Below are 16,335 nucleotides of genomic sequence, written 5' to 3'. Positions count from 1 at the left end.
TTATCCTCCAAGGCCCTTAACAAGTGCTGGTTCCTGGTAGCTACTGGCTTCTCATTAGCTGATTCTTGATGGTCCAACAACCGCTCCCTCTATAGAGAAATTCATTGTATTCAAAGCATTATAGGAGCCATTTGATCCATATCTGGGGTTAGATACAGATGGATTATTGTCCCATTTTATAGATGAAACAATTGGGCTTAGACATATAAAATTATTTATCGGAAAATCAAACTATCTCCAGGTTCTTGATACAGGCTAGATCCCTTGACACCAGTGCATTGGCCTTTTCCCAAAGTACAAGTAGCTGGAGAAGTGATGGATCAAGCCCCATTTTCTATACCTGGAGCTCCCACTACAGTCTGAGTCACATAATAGGTGTTCAGTAAATGCTTTTTGGAGAATGAACCCATAAATGAGCAGTAAGGAACCATTTCCTCATAGGGAAGTTTCACTTGCTGATCCAGTAAGGAGAGATTCTCTACCCTTGGGAGACTTTTGATAATTACGTGAGATGGTTGGGGTGTATTCTAGTCTGAAGTCAAGGAATTGGGGAAGATCAATCTCATGGTACTCTCTCCTCTAGTTCATGGCATTTTTCTTTTTTCTTACAGAGTCACTTTGTGGCATGTATGACAGCCATCTTAAACCAGATGGGTGACCAGCACTATTCCTTCTATATTGAGACTTTCCAGACCAGCTCTGAACTTGTGGTGAGTCAGCACAATGCTGAGGTGGGGGGCAGTGTAGGGGAGGTGTATTATACTCTTGGCTCTTAAGAGTGTAGGGCAAGAAGGTGTCCCAGTGAACCTTGTGTATGTGTGTTTCTAAATTTACCGTCATGTTCATGTGATTCCCTAGTTCTATTTTCCATTTAGCTTGTATAAAATGCTTCTGAAGCATGTCTTCAGTCCCTGTCAAAGATGAAACCTGACTGTCTAGTCTAAATCTGCCTCAACAAGTGTCTGTTGATGAATCGTGGACATTTTGGGGCTTAAGACCATGAGTGATAGAATCACACAGCCTAGGATTTGCATCCAGGATTTGTCACTGGAGAGCTATGTCATCATGGGCAAGTTACCTCTCTTAAGCCTCAGTTTCCCCATCTATAAAGTAGAAATAAATTATTTATGTCCTAGTGTTGGGAAAGGGTTAATGAGAGCACAGTAGCTCTCACGTATTAAATGCCCAGTAAATGTAGCTATTTCTATATTATGATCACAAATACATGGAGGAAGTTGGCTTCTGAGCCCCCTTGCTCTTCTAGTCTCTCAAGACTCATTTGTTACAGAACAGTCTGCACGTGGACTGTGGCCTATAGGCTTATAGCTCTGTAGCAGATGACTTATCAACATAAAGCCCAGCCCAGGCTGTCCTGGGGGTATAGCAGTCCCTTTGCCTTCAACATGGTCACCTCTGTCATTGTCTCCTTATTACACTAGATTCAGGAATTCTGCTGCTCCGGCTCACTTTCAACTCTCCTTGGACCAATCTCAGAGAGTGGCCCATAAAAAGGGAATTATTAGGAAGCCAATGTCCTACTCTTTCAGCCATTCAGCAGAGAGAAGGTCTCCCCACTGGATCAGCATTGGCAAGAAACGTAACCTTCTCTGGATACACAAAAAATAAAAATAAAGCTAAATAACCCAGGTTTTTCCCGTAAATTCTCTATGTCATAGAGCATGGAAATAGATCAGACTCCTAATTTTTGATCCTTAGTGGAAGGAAAGGTTAGAAGAACAGTAGAAAAGGGAATTCTTACTTATTGAACGTATATACTTTGTTGCATAACCTTCACAACAGGATGACCTAGGGATTAGTAGTCACATTTTACAATCTACAATCTACTTGCTCAAGGCCACATAGCAAGTTTGTGGCAGAGTAGGATTTGAATTTCTCTCCCAATCCTTAGAGCATGTTAGAGCTTTTCATTCAGAAGCTAGGATTTTCCATCTGTGAGCTGGAGGCCTTCTCTGTTATCATAGAAAAGGGAAGGAGCCTGTGGTGGTATCTGCATTTCCCCAGGTGCTATCAAGGATGATAACAAGCCTCGCCATTGTCATGAGCCAGCACTTAATGAGCACCTACAGCGGGCCAGGCTCCATGCTGACCATCTTCTAGACTAGTGTGCGCTTAATCTCCATAGTAACTCTCCATGTTAGATATCATCCCCATTCTGCTGATGTGGAAACTGGGACTTAAAGCATCGAGGTAATTTTCCCTAGAAGCAAGGATTGCTAAAAAGGAACGAATCACATTTCCAGAATTTTGCAATTTAGCTTAAAGTAGTGATTTTCAAATTATACTCCTCCCATCTTCACTGTCCTCTACCACTCACACACACACACACATCAACCGCAGCAATTCTGCTTTTATCTATTTTACGTATTCTGTCCTGGGTAGTATTTTCTTTGGACAAAGAATTTTGCTGTTAAAATAATTTGAAAACCACTAGCTTAAGAAAAGAGCTCTGAATGGGTTTCCTATGGATTTTAACTTTTCCCAAAAGCGACAGAGTCTGACTGTGTCTTCCAGCTCAGGAGCGTCCACATGCCAGGGGCCCTGGTCTTGGCCATCTGGATTTGTCTTGAGTTTGTGTTTGCCAAAGATGGAGCATGAACTTGGCCAGCTGCAATATCTGATGGGGTGTGTTGAGGTCCACTCTCAACCTCTTCGAACGAGAGGAAGAGAGTCCCTGTCGTGTTTCCTCTAATCTGCCCTTGGATGTGTCTGTTACATATGAACTAGCTGTGTTTACAGTACTGCTAATTAGGTGGTCACGGTAATAACTGTTTGCTACATGACCTGAGATGCCTTCACAAAGTGTAGAATATTTCCTTCTTAAATATGTATTTGAGAAGATGATTATAAAATTGTGACATCAATAAATGCATTTACTTCTTTCCCCCCGAAAACAAAATCACTAGTGCTTCATTTTGAGAGTGTTTTCACATCCCATAGTCACATTCCACTTGTATTTGTGAAACAGTCTCCTGGTAACCAACGTGGGGCGCCTGGGTGGCACAGTGGTTAAGCGTCTGCCTTCGGCTCAGGGAGTGATCCCGGCGTTGTGGGATCGAGCCCCACATCAGGCTCTTCCGCTATGAGCCTGCTTCTTCCTCTCCCACTCCCCCTGCTTGTGCTCCCTCTCTCCCTGGCTGTCTCTATCTCTGTCGAATAAATAAATAAAATCTTTAAAAAAAAAATAAAAAAATAAAAATAAAAATCCGCTGCTATTGGTTCCACTGGATTTATTTAATGAATGCCCTTTCCCTTTCTGCCCTCCTAAAAAATAATAAAGAAAAAATTTAAACAGCCAATAAGATCTGGGTCCTTCCAGTTGGTTTATATGAAGCAAGATGACAGGTGTGTTTTGCTTTGCAATTTCAGGACTTCTTGATGGAGACATTCATCATGTTCAAGGACCTCATTGGGAAAAATGTGTATCCTATAGACTGGATGGCCATGAGTATGGTTCAGAACAGGTAAGCTGCCCCTTGTTCCTATTAGCTGTGTCACCCCAGCAAGCACTTTGAAGAGTACTCATGGAGACAAGGTGGGGATACTTTCTCCCTGGTGAGAAGAAAATGTGTAGCAGAGTCTTTCTTTCTACTTTTAAACCCTAAGGAACTCCACACCAATCTTGAATCTTCCCTTTTTAAACATATTTCAGTCCTCATGACTTTGTATATACTGAGCTGGCTACCTCCCACCTTCTCCATTCTTCAAATACCAGTTAAAATAACATAATTCGTGGGGTGCCTGTGTGGCCCAGTCAGTTAAGCTTCTGACTGTTGGTTTTGGCTCAGATCATGATCTCAGGGTAGTGAAATTGAGCCCTGCAACAGGTTCCCCGCTCAATGGGGAGTCTGCTTGGGATTCTCTCTGTCTCTTTGCCAACCCCACTCTTTCTTTCTTTCTCTCTCTCTAAAATAAGTAAATAAATCTTTAAAAAAATAACATACTTTGTGAAGTCTTCCCTAAACTCTTGAGACAGTAGGTCAGGCTTATTAAAATTATAGTATTTTAACATTTATTTTATCAAGTATATTTTGTGGCATACAGTAAAATAAGTTTAGGAAGCATGGGATTAAGCAGCTTTGAACAGATTTCTGCACAGGACTTCTTAGAACCTTTAATATGCTGATGGGAATCTCTGAATGGAGGACTTAGGATATGGAATTTCACAAATTTATTTGCTAGTGGAATCATTTGGTGTGCATATATGTATGTCTCCGTGTGTATATATGATATCTATTAACATCTCATAGGATACCAACGTAACCCAAGTATAACTCAGATCCCACATACCCAGCACAACATTAGATAAAAGTAATTATATAAGTGATTTCATTCTTTAATGCTTTCTCTCAAATAGTATCATCTCACTAAAATGAAATTCAAATTATAACACTCAGCAGTATTTTCTGATACTCCCTTTCTTCATTTCTCTGGCTCTCGGTATCACTCACATTCCATGTTTTATCCATGTTTCTCTTACAACCTTATTCTCAATTCCTCTCCACAAACTCCTTTAAAACTGAATCTTCTTGGTGCCTTCCCCGTTTTTTCCCTCTCTCACTTTCCTCTGGCTTCATATATTTTTAATCTTCCCCATGAAAGGCCCTTCACTTTACACTGGCAAGAAGTTTTGTCTCTCTCTACCTATTGCCCTTGTTCTATATTCAGAAAACCAAAAATTGGCTGGCAAATGGAAATATCCCTAGAGGGTGGAAGAAGAAGAGAAGTTAAAGAGGCAAGAAGCAGAATTCTTAGTGCGAGGCACAGAGTGAAGACTATAAACATTTATGTATTAATAATTTTGTCATTGGATACAGTCTGAGAATTTCTATCTCATGTATGCCTAAGAGCTGACTCCATTCCCAGGTGGCCTCCATCCCTTACCTTTCTGTCTTCTGAAAAGCTGTTCTTCCACTAATTGGATGCCCAAGTGCCTAGCCATGTGACTCGATAGACTCACTTACCTGCAGTGCTCTTGGGGCCAGCTTTAGGGGCTGGTGAACGAGCGAAGAGTTTTGTCAAGGCAGAAAGAAGTTTCTGGCTATGCAATGGAGCTTATGGTGGGAGGAGAAAAATCAGCCCAGCAACAAAATATCGGAATTCTCAATCTGGGTTAACCTTGTCCTGATTCTTCCTGTTCACATCACACAGATGGGAGTCTGCTTTTGCAATGATTAAATGATTTTTTTTTTTTGCAATGTTTAAAGTGTTGGTGGGAATTAGGCCCATGACAGATCAGAGGTACGTCCCTTCTTACCCCTATGTCAGGACCAGCTTTCTGGGCCTGCACCCTGTATAGTCACCTAGGATCTTGCACTCTAACGGGGTTCATGTTTGCTTTAATTCCCTCCCTTTGCCATATTGAAATTCTATTTTTTTTTAAAGATTTTATTTATTTATTTATTTGACAGAGAGACAGCCAGCAAGAGAGGGAACACAAGCAGGGGGAGTAGGAGAGGAAGAAGCAGGCTCCCAGTGGAGGAGCCTGATGCGGGGCTCGATCCCAGAATGCTGGGATCACGCCCTGAGCCGAAGGCAGACGCTTAATGACTGCGCTACCCAGGCACCCCTTCCATATTGAAATTCTTAGTAAGTTTTGAACCAGGAGATTCACATTTTCGTTGTGCACTGAGCTCAAGAAATTTTGTAGCTGATACTGCCTTATATCAATGTTCAGTCATCTTGGTTACAGGGGTAGCCAGCTCTGGAACTGTATGTGAATCCTTTTACTGTTTGCCAGCTGGCCAATAATGATTTCAGGTTTTGCCAAAATACATGAAGTACCCACATGAGTCATCTTCAACTCACCCTATGTTTTAGATACATTCAACTATTCACTGTTATTTACCATTTCATTCTTCTATGACTTTGCATAAATTATTGCTCTCTTCCCTTCTAAACCAAACTCAACATGAAGGCATCCTTCAAATTCTTCACCTTGTAATCTCTCCTTTATGGATGCTTCTAGAACTCTCACATGGTAGGAGAATGTGTTTTCTTCTCTGTATTTCCATACATGCCCATATTACGGTACTCACTCCGCTGTGCTATAATTGTCTCTTCATATGACAATTTCTGCCACTAAAGAATAAGTTTCTTGAAGGCAAGCACTATGTCTCATTTCTCTGTGTTTTCAGCTCTTAGCACAAAGTCTGATATTCATAAATACATATAATGAACTCTGTGTATCCAATAGCTACTTATTGATTAGAATTTTTTAAGAAATCTAGTTCAAATCTGCCTAAGTAAAAAGAGAGTTTATTAGCTCAGAGTTATAGCTTCAGGCATGGATGCATCTAGGTGCACAAACAGTGTTATAAGAAATCTGTATCTCTATCCTTGCTCTTTTCTATGTTGATTTCATTTTCAGGCAGCTGCTTTCTTTGTGGTGGGGAAATGGGCTCTAGAAATTCTAGATATATGTCTTGAATTAGCAAGCTCAATAGGAGAAAAAAGGTAGAACAAGTGTCCCCAGGCTAATCTTCAAAGCTCTGGCTTAGGCTGCATGCCCATTTATAAATTTCTTTTTTTTTTTTTAAAGATTTTATTTATTTATTTGACAGAGATAGAGACAGCCAGCGAGAGAGGGAACACAGGCAGGGGGAGTGGGAGAGGAAGAAGCAGGCTCCCAGGGGAGGAGCCTGATGTGGGGCTTAATCCCAGAACGCCGGGATCACGCCCTGAGCCAAAGGCAGATGCTTAACAACTGAGCCACCCAGGCGCCCCCATTTATAAATTTCTGTGGCTGGGAAAGTGAAATTTGCTACTTCATCAGACTTGGGTCACGTGACTCACTTTGCAACTGGGAGGCAATGGTTTCTGCTACCCAAACCACAAAACCTGGGAGCAAAGCGGGAGGTAGGGAGAAGAGTTATCCAAAGGAAAAGTCTAGGAGTTATTACCAAGAGAAGAACTGGATGACAGTAGGCAAATAAACGCAGGGACATCTACCACTTATACAGGGTCAGGAGGATGGGAGCCCAGAGAGCCTGGATTCCTGACCAGGCCAGCAATTCCTTCTGAGCTGCCTACAGTCATCTTGGAGGAAGCATGTAGAAGAGTTCAGAGGAATGTCCCCTCCTGAAATCCCAGCTAGCCAAGGACTTTGGTCTGCTTTGGAGAGATAGGCCCCCAGAGATGACATAATCATCCCTGGTTTCTTAGTACTTAGAAAATTACAGTGTAATTTTCTAAAGAACCTAAGAAAGTGGAATTGTCTCCTAAATAGAAATACTTGCATCCCTTAAGGCTCAGCTAAGTACTTAAGTCTCTACATTTAAAAAAAAAAAGTTAGACTCGGAAATACAGCTGGGTTCCGAACTTCTGCCACTTCTCTTTCTTGAGAAGTCATTTAATCTCTTGGACTCTCAATCTCCTGATCTGTAAAATGGGGATCAATTATAATGTCCATTTCATGGGGGTTTTTTTGTGAGGATAGAATGAGTTACTCCTTAGCATAGGGCTGGTACCTCAGAAAACTCACTGAACAGATGCATTGCCATCCCCGGGTATAGACAACAAACTTAGCCTTGGACTAGAGAAGCGTGTGCTTAATGCCAACCAGAGAAGTGATTGTTGTTCTCCTTGAAGGGCAGGTAGATTACTGGTAGATGTCCTTCATCTTTAGTCTACAATGGAGCGCTCGAAATGTTCTCACCTTTTTTACATTTGGTGTGATGTTATGATAGCTAACATGTATTAGGCACCTAGATCTACTGCTGTGTGAATACCTTACATGTATTAGGTTACTTAATCTTCACTACTTTTTGACGTAAGCTATTGTAATTCACATTTTACATATGAGGAAACTGAGGCACAGAATAGATGAGTAACTTCCACAATGTTGCATTGCTAATAAGAATCCATGCAATCGGAGTCCATGTTCTTGATCTCTCCTGCTTCATCCTATAAAATAGTGAGGCTCCTATAATGAAGTGCCTTGTACAGATATGCCCACTGCATATTTAGTGGCTCAGAAAACTGAAAGAAGCCCAAACAGTTTACTTGCCCAAGATCATGTGGCTAGTCAGTGAGAGATTTCAGTGTAAATTGGACAAACAGAATATGCAGCATGGCTTAGCCCAGGCCAGTGTTCTCCAGAACATTTCTATTTCCTATGCTTGTTAATATGTACTTTACAATTCCCTTCCTTCCTTCCTTCCTTATTATTTACATATTATTATAACCTACCTGTTTTTATAAGTTATTATCACTTATGATTTATATGTGTATGTATGTATTAGTCATATATAATTTATTTTTCTGCTTGTTGGAGGGAATGGAGTTTTCCAGAGTTGAATGTCTTCTCAGCTATGTACTGTTTGTGTATGCAGACATAGTGACATGTCTACTGCAAGAAATGCCTTCTGTTAGAATATATTTTTTTCATTTTGGTAAGACACAGCTTTCAGTAAGATCTGATTTACAGGGTATGGTAGATTTTTAAATGATGTGGTTCTTCATAATGCAGTAAGCTAACAAAATTATACCTAGGAACCGCTTTTCTCCCCTTCCATATGCACCTCGATCCTGAAATCCAACATTCTGAGGGGGCTTGGGGATTTGTACACATCCTTAGGGCATCTGAACAAGGAATCAACCAACACATATTTATTGAGTGTCCTGGTTATGCAGGGCTCTAGGGAGTGGGCCTGTCCCTCGGTCCCAGAGGGCAGAGGGCTTATGTTCTAGTTGGTGAGACAGTAAATATGCCCATGGAAATGTGACCAACTGCTACAGTCACTGCAGTGAGTTTACAGCACAAAAAATACCCAGAGGAGGTAGGATTTATGACTACCAGGGTCCATATCCTGCCTCCACCATTTAATAGTTAGCTGACCTTCCGTGATGTTCTGCAATTATTATGAGTCAATTTTTCTTCCTATAAAATGGGGTTAATAATAGTACCTATAACAACTGTGAGGACCAAAGTGAAATGAAATAATATATACAAAGTAGTTACAACAGTGCGTGGCACATAGCAAGCATTTCGTAAGTGTTAGCTATTATTGTCCTTGTCATATTCCTGTGGTTTGGGAATACCCAAAATATTTCACAGAAGAGGCAAATCTGGGCAGGATCTTATCTACCTTTTTCAGTGTCCTATTTCAAGGTCTAACATTGTCTCAAGCACATACCAGGCACCCAGTAGGGTCACAGACGTCGATCGTGGGAAGCTGAGTAGGGTAGCGCCAGCAATTGTATGGTGGCTCCCTCAGGAGGCTGACGAATCACTGATGCCCACTTCCCCTTCCTCCTATTTCCATTAATTTGTAGCGCCTACTCCTTTGGTGGGCCTCACCTTCGCCAGTGCATATGGCCCAGAAGAAAGCTCCTCTGTGGGTTCTTTAGCCAGCACAGCACAACTAATCCTGATGTTCAGCAGGCTGCTGGCTCCCAGATTCCAAGAGCCTACCGCGTCCCTTGCCAGAATCCCAGATTCCACGCACAGTGTCGGGGGCACTGGGGGTGAGCCGTTCCTTGACTCTGCGCTGGAAGCTGTTGCTTCACTCTAACCTCTTGGTGCATGGAGCTTTTGTGTGTTGTGGGGAAAGCAGCTTAAAGGCTCTGGGAGGATGGCTTTCTCACTGCCTCCAAGGGAGGAATAAGAACTCTGTTCTCCAGCTCTTTTACTTCCATCATCAAGTTTTGACCAGTAGAATCAATGACATCCCATGAACCACAGAGAGAAGGGGAATGGGGTTCAAAGAGGCCCTCTCCCTCCCTTGGTCATTTTCACCAGAAAGGGCATGCCCTCTTATTCCTGTCCCACAACCTGTGGGTGTGGGTTTGTTGTCACATCTGAATGGTTTCAGCTCGGAATTCTCCCACCTCAGAGCTACCAGGTGACCAGGCTATTAGCAACAAAAACAACAACACCAGCAGCAGCAGCTGTCATTTTGAGGACTTCTATGTGCTGAGGCTCTAGGCCACCAGCTTTATACACTACATCTTATTTAATCTTCACATGGCTCATTTCCCAGAAGGCGCCATTGAGATTCCCCGAGGTCAAGCAGCCAGCTCCAGGCCACAGCATGGAAGAGTGCCAGCGTGGGGATTTGACCAGGGGTAGGCTTGCTTAAGTACCTGCAGGAGTCTCTGTAATAGCACTAAAACCAAAAGGACCAACTTCCTAGTGGTGTTGTGAAAACTGGTTGAGAAAGTGCATGTAGAACATGTCGTGTAGGACCTGGTATGCAGTCCTAGCCTCTTAAATTATAGCTATCATCATTATTCCCCTACTCTGCCTTCAAGGATCTTTCCACCAGTTTCTTCCTATTCCCAGCAGCTGACTTCTCTCACATGTGGCTTCTGCCTTTCAGTCATCTGTTCACGGCTTCTCCTCAGGGCGTGGGTCACTGCCTTCTCTCTAGTTGTCCTGCTTTAGGACTGACACAAACGATTTGACTTAACTACTCTCCAGACCTGGCCACCGCCACTGGCTACCAATAAAATCACCCATAGGCCGCTGGTCACCCAGGGAACACTGCCCGAGTCGAGCATTGGCCCTGTGCCCAGGTGGCTGTGGGCAGAGCAGCAGGATGATAGGGGCCAAGTGCGACGGGACTATGTGCAAAACGCTGGGCACGAGTAGAAGCACGCCCAGTTCCAAAAGACTGCAGGCTGGCCTTCAAGGGAGCCAGTATATCCTTCTTGTTAATTAAAAAGGCTTTAGAGAAAGACAACTCTGGCATTGGGTCTAGACTGTGCTGTTTATTAGCTGTGTGAATGTGGGGAAATAATTTTGTTTTCCCAATACTCAGTTTCTTCTTCTGTTAAGTGGGTGTAACAAGAGCATCTTCCTCGGTTTGTAGAATTACGTGAAAGAATGTCCGTAGAGTCCTCACAGGGTACACAAATAGCTATACTTCTGTCATTGCTCTTATTAATAAGGTGAGCTCACAGCTGGGATTGAACACAATTACAGAGGTTTTCTTATGGACAGAATAGCAGAGTGGTTAAATACTTACATTGTGAAGGCAGCTTACTTTTGTTTAAATCTTGATTTCATATGTACTGGCTGGGGTATTGGGAAAGTTACCTAAACTCATATCTCTAAAATGGAAACAATATCCAACTCAGAGAGTTAATATGAGAATTAAAAAAAGAAAAAAAACAGTACAGAAGAATCCGTGCAAAGTACTTAGCAGAGAGCCCAACACCGGTAACTGCGGCTCAGATTATTATTGATTTTATAGATCCTACTAAGTATCACAAATGAGATGCAGGAAGTGTTAGGTTGAGATGTGGTCACGAACTTTGTTTTCAACAATTCAAGTTCATTGTTGAGAGTAACAGAGAGTTAAGTATGTTTTCATTCCAATTTACTTCACCTTATTAGTGCTTAGGCTTTTAAGTACAGTTATTTTTTAAAGAGAATACAAAAGACATACTTTCCCAAACCCATACATGAGAAACTGAAGTTAAGTAATATGATTCATGATTCCCAGTGAGTGGCTGTGGAAGAATCCAGAGAGAGGGAAGAACCTTGACTTACTGGCCCCAGCGTCTGTCTGCCATCAGAACCCACCATTAGCACAGAAGGTTGATCAATTCCTGGTTATTCGACTGACCTTTGAGAACCAGAGACAGGTTTAGGCTGACAATCAAAATAATGACTATTACTGAAACTACTGATAGCTTTGTTACTTCCGAGAATTTGTAAAACCCCTCATTTTGGGATCACATTAGAGATTCCAAGATGCTTATAATATAAAATGACAGCCACTCAATGCATTTCCATCTAGGGAATGATACTAATCTTTAAGGGGAAAATACAGATTTTTTTCAAAGGCATATTAGCAAATGACAGAAGAGCAAAGCCAAAGAAATCTCACTTTTTGACTCCTGGTAGGGGGAGGATTTTGTGGGACTTTCACTTTTTTTGCCTTTACATGGTCCTGCCTACCTCGGAACTTGTTGCCAGCTGCACCTGGTCTTGTCTGCCCATTTCACTGTTAGTCCCTGACTTCGGAAGAAGGATGAAGCAACCCAAAGGTCTGAAGCAGCTATAGCTGCTGTGTTCTTGTTACAGTTGTGTCAGGCACCATGCTCCACACCTAAGCACACATCTACCACTCGAGCCTGCAGCAACCCTGGGAAAGGGGCTACACTGCTGGCATTTCACAGGGAAGGGAACAGAGATGTCAAAGTGACATGAACATGCCCTAAATCCACACAGCTGGGAAGTGACAAAGCCAGAGTCCCTATCCAACTGTGGGTGTATGTGTGTGTGCATGCATGTGTGCATGTGTGGGAGTACAAATCTTATGATCCTGATACCAAGACGTGCTGTCTTCTTTGTTCAACAAACATTTAGGTGCCTGATGACTACCTAGCCCAGGTTCTTTACAAGTAATGCCCAACATTGCACATGTTAGATGTGCCCTGCCCACACTCTTGGCCCATCCAGAATATACCTGCAGCTTTGGTGGACATTTACCACATTTCCTGAACTTCCTACTTCTTTCAGTCTCTGGACTTTGTCTGGCTACAAGAGAGAGTTCAGTCTACCTACAGGGCAAGCCAGACGTGCTAAGGACTTAATGTCCACAGGAGGAACTTTCAACTATGGAGAGGCTAGCATTAGTAAATAAATAGTCTAGGTTCCTCATCCCTGGGAGGGGACAACTCTGATGTGCAGGTATGTTCTATACAGTCTCTCAGAGGTTCCCAAGCAGAACTGAGCCCCAGTCATTACCCAAAGCAATAACCTTCTAAACAACACTTCCTTTGCTGGCTTCCTGTTGTGTCTCAGGTAGGCCAAATGGGCATTTTCTCTGGACTAGCCATTCAATGGGTAAGTAGTTATTGATTATTCACTGTTCATCAAAAATTATAGACAGTAGTACAGGTAAGATCTGGTCACTGTCCTCAAAGATTTTACAAACACACACATAATATGGACACTAGGTCACAGGTGGACCCTGTGGCAGTTTGGAGGCTACTGCAGAAATCCAGGAGAGAAATGACATTGGCTTGGTTGAGGTTGATGTCAATGCGGTGTTGAGAAATAGTCAAATTCTGGATATATCTTGGAAGTAATGCTAAGAGGTTTTGCTGACGGGCCAGGTATAGGATATGAGAGAAAGAGAAAAATCAAGGATACTATCACCAGTTCTTTCCCCTTGAGCAATCGAAGAATGGAGTTAACGTTAACAGAGAGATAGGAAGACTACAGAAAGACGGAAAGACTACAGGTAATAGGAGTTGAGATTTTGACCTTATGTTTGCAATGTCTATTTGTCATCCCCATGAGGGTATGGAGTCGAGAGCTGGAATGCAAGCCAGAAGCTTGGGGAAGAGGCCAGGGAGGAAGATATAAACTTGGGAGCCAAAGGCATGTAGGTTGGAGAGTAGATGAGATCATGGAGGGAGCCTCTGATCTCAAGGAAAGTACAGTCTAGTGGAGGAAACAGGCATTATTGAGTCACACAAATAAGTCATCCCAGACCATGATGAATTCTGGGGAAGGAAATTGCAATGACTGTCCTTTGAGGGACACAAGGACGCAGCAGACCCTGTCCTTAAGAGATTAAAAGGAGAGAGGCATTTTATATAAAGGAGGAACACAGATATGTATTGGAAAACAAGGAAAAGCACCAGGAAACAGTGAGAAATGAGTCTAGAAAGGATGAGATCCAATCATGAGGGCATTCACTATCAAGAGGAAGAGTTTGGGCTTATCCTGTGGGCAGTGGGGTGTCACCGAAATGGGTGATTGATATGACTGGAGCTGTCCACTGGGCGAGGTACTCTTGACGTTGAAGAGGCAAGAGATGGGAGGCTGAAAGACCAGGCAGTAGGGCTCGGTAGGAGGAAGGGGAGGAAGAGATGGATGGGAAGACTTTTAAGGAGAAACACAATTTGACAACAGGTACCAAAATGTTAAAAGTGCATTTGATAAGTACTACCAATTCAAGAAGAAGACTGGAAAAGAAGGGTATATCAGAGGTGCAAGGTGTACTTAAGAGAGTGATTACTGAAACACCATCTATAAAAGCTGAGCATAAAGGATCATCACTGAAAGACTGATTAAATAAACTGTGATCCACCCATAGAACAGCATGCTCCTCGGTGACTAAAAGGCATGATGTATACCTGCATTCATTGGCATGAAAGGAACACACAATTTATTGCTGAGTAAAAAAGACAGACTGTGAAATAGCATTTGCCGTTTAGCCCTATTTATCAAAATGATATCTTTCAAATGCCATTCATGTACATACGTCTAGGGAGACCTTTGAACATAACGTTCACCAGAATCTCAGTGATGGTTTTCTCTAGATGATAAGATTTGATTGTGTGTTGTTTGTTTGTTTGTTTGCTTGTTTGTGGGGGAGGCAATTTCTGTCTCTGGATAGCATAAATTTTCTGCCATAAGCTTGTAATAGTTTGAACAAAAGACATTTTCTAAGGAAGTCAAACAGACAATTCTTAAGTTCTTGCAGGGCAAACATGGCCCCAGGTCTACAGTGTGAGCGGGTGGGTCAGCTGACTTCTTCTTTGGGTCTTTGAGTCCCTCTCCAAGGGAACCTTGGTCTGGAGGACGGGGAGGGATGCCTAGGGTAGCATACTCCGATGGCCTGGTGACCTTCTCCCCTCTTCCAGGGTCTTCCTGAGAGCTATCAACAAGTTTGCAGAAACCATGAACCAGAAGTTCCTAGAACACACGAACTTTGAGTTCCAGGTGAGTGTGAGGCACCCGAGGTGTGCTTGGGGTGCCCTGGAAAGGTGGCTCTAGCATCTTGGGCTGATTACTCCTTCAGACACATCTCAAAACACAAATAAGGTATACCAGTGTCTCTGGGGGTTTCTATAGAGGGAGTGTGGGCAAGGAGGGAATCAGGCCCTTGATTGAAACTCAGGGTTTGGAACCAGGCCCTTGATTAAATAAATAGTCATTAACTGAGCAGCATATGCGAATGTGACTGTATAATGTATCTTGTGCTAAAGAGGAGATTTGCATTCATCCATTGTCAGAGGGGGCACCACCTTTTAGAAATGTATCACATTCTTTTACTTTTCTATTCACTGGAGCCTAGTAAAACAGCCACTCACACACACTGAAAAATAAAGCTCACTAATACATTTCTGGGACTTCATGATTCTTCCAGAAATCACTTTTAGGACTCAGACAAGACCTGGGGACTCTGAGATTTGGGGGCCTCAAATCTTGTCCCTGGGGCAGAGTGACACACCTGCTCGAGGCCTAGGTAAGAAGAGCCAATTCCTCAAAGCCTTATGGAAAAACCCAAATTGCTACCTCTGGCTGGTGATATGACAGAGAACGCCCCTGAAAGGGGATCCCTCCTCTGGGGAAATCCCTGACCCCCAGGATCTCTTGCAGTACAAGCTTAGGAAGTTGCCAGTGAACTGAGGCAATGGTATTTTCTGCCTGCTCATCTAGGGTGTTTGGTTCCGAGCTGGGCTTTGGCCTGGGACTGGCTGAGCAACCTCAGGCAAGGCCTGGACTGTGTCCAAGCCTCAGTGGACTCATCTGTAAAATGCTCACAATACTACTCTATTTTGTAGGGGTCTTGTGGAACTGGTCAAGGGGCTTGTTGGGAGAATTCACTGTAAGGTCCCACCAGTTTTCATTCAAATACTTCCTCCTGAAAGAGGACTTCCCTGACGAGTCCTCTCTGAGGGATCCCCACTGATCCCATGGCCATTATGTATTACCAGTTAGCCTGTTGTAGTCTCTTCATAGCACTAAATATTATTTGAAATGATCTTCCTTATTTGTCTACCAGCACATTTTTTTTCTCTCTTCTCCAGTAAAGTGTAAGCTTCATGAGTATGAAGACCTTCTACTCACAGAGACTCTGTGCTCTGTGCCTGACACATAGTAGGACTCCCTTCGGAGATGATGCTTGGGTTGAGGCCTATGAGACCCACTCTGCTGGAAAGCACCAGCCTAGAAGTATTTAATAAACATTATCTTTGAATACGATTCTCTCCCACTATCTTGCATTCAAATCAGGCAACTGCACTATAATGACGACAATGATACAAAGAGTAGCTGCTATTTTCTGATGACTTATACATGCAGATCTCATGAGAAGCATCCTCGGGCGTTTTCTTTCTCAGCCCAGACAACCACACTACAAGTTAGTTGCTATTACTAGTACGGTTTCTGCTGGAAGGATGCGGAAACGGAGACTCGGAGGTGATGAGCAGATAGCCTGAAGTGACACAGCATGTCAGTGTGGAATTGAGACCAGAGCACAGCGGTGGCTCACATCACAGCCGCAGATCACCACCGCCACGTGCTAGATAGGGAGTCACCCCCACACTGGGTTCACGGAGAGGTTC

General features: G+C 43.0%; 1 protein-coding gene across 1 annotated transcript in view; it reads left to right on the top strand.

Annotated features, from left to right (window-relative positions):
• The first annotated feature begins 590 nt into the window (after positions 1–590).
• The window catches only part of LOC100465628 (dedicator of cytokinesis protein 2-like), a 101,231-nt gene continuing 85,486 nt past the window's right edge, over positions 591–16,335 (top strand). Inside the window, exons 1-3 of the mRNA XM_034656750.1 lie at positions 591–710; positions 3,388–3,482; positions 14,629–14,707. Of these exons, the coding sequence (XP_034512641.1) occupies positions 630–710; positions 3,388–3,482; positions 14,629–14,707 (255 nt within the window). The 5' untranslated portion in view covers positions 591–629. The remainder of the gene's footprint in view (positions 711–3,387; positions 3,483–14,628; positions 14,708–16,335) is intronic.

The sequence above is a fragment of the Ailuropoda melanoleuca genome, chromosome 3 (genome assembly GCF_002007445.2).
Source record: "Ailuropoda melanoleuca isolate Jingjing chromosome 3, ASM200744v2, whole genome shotgun sequence".
NCBI lineage: Eukaryota > Metazoa > Chordata > Mammalia > Carnivora > Ursidae > Ailuropoda > Ailuropoda melanoleuca.
The sequence above is the reverse complement of the archived record's forward strand: the minus strand, read 5'-3'. Positions and strand labels throughout refer to the sequence as shown.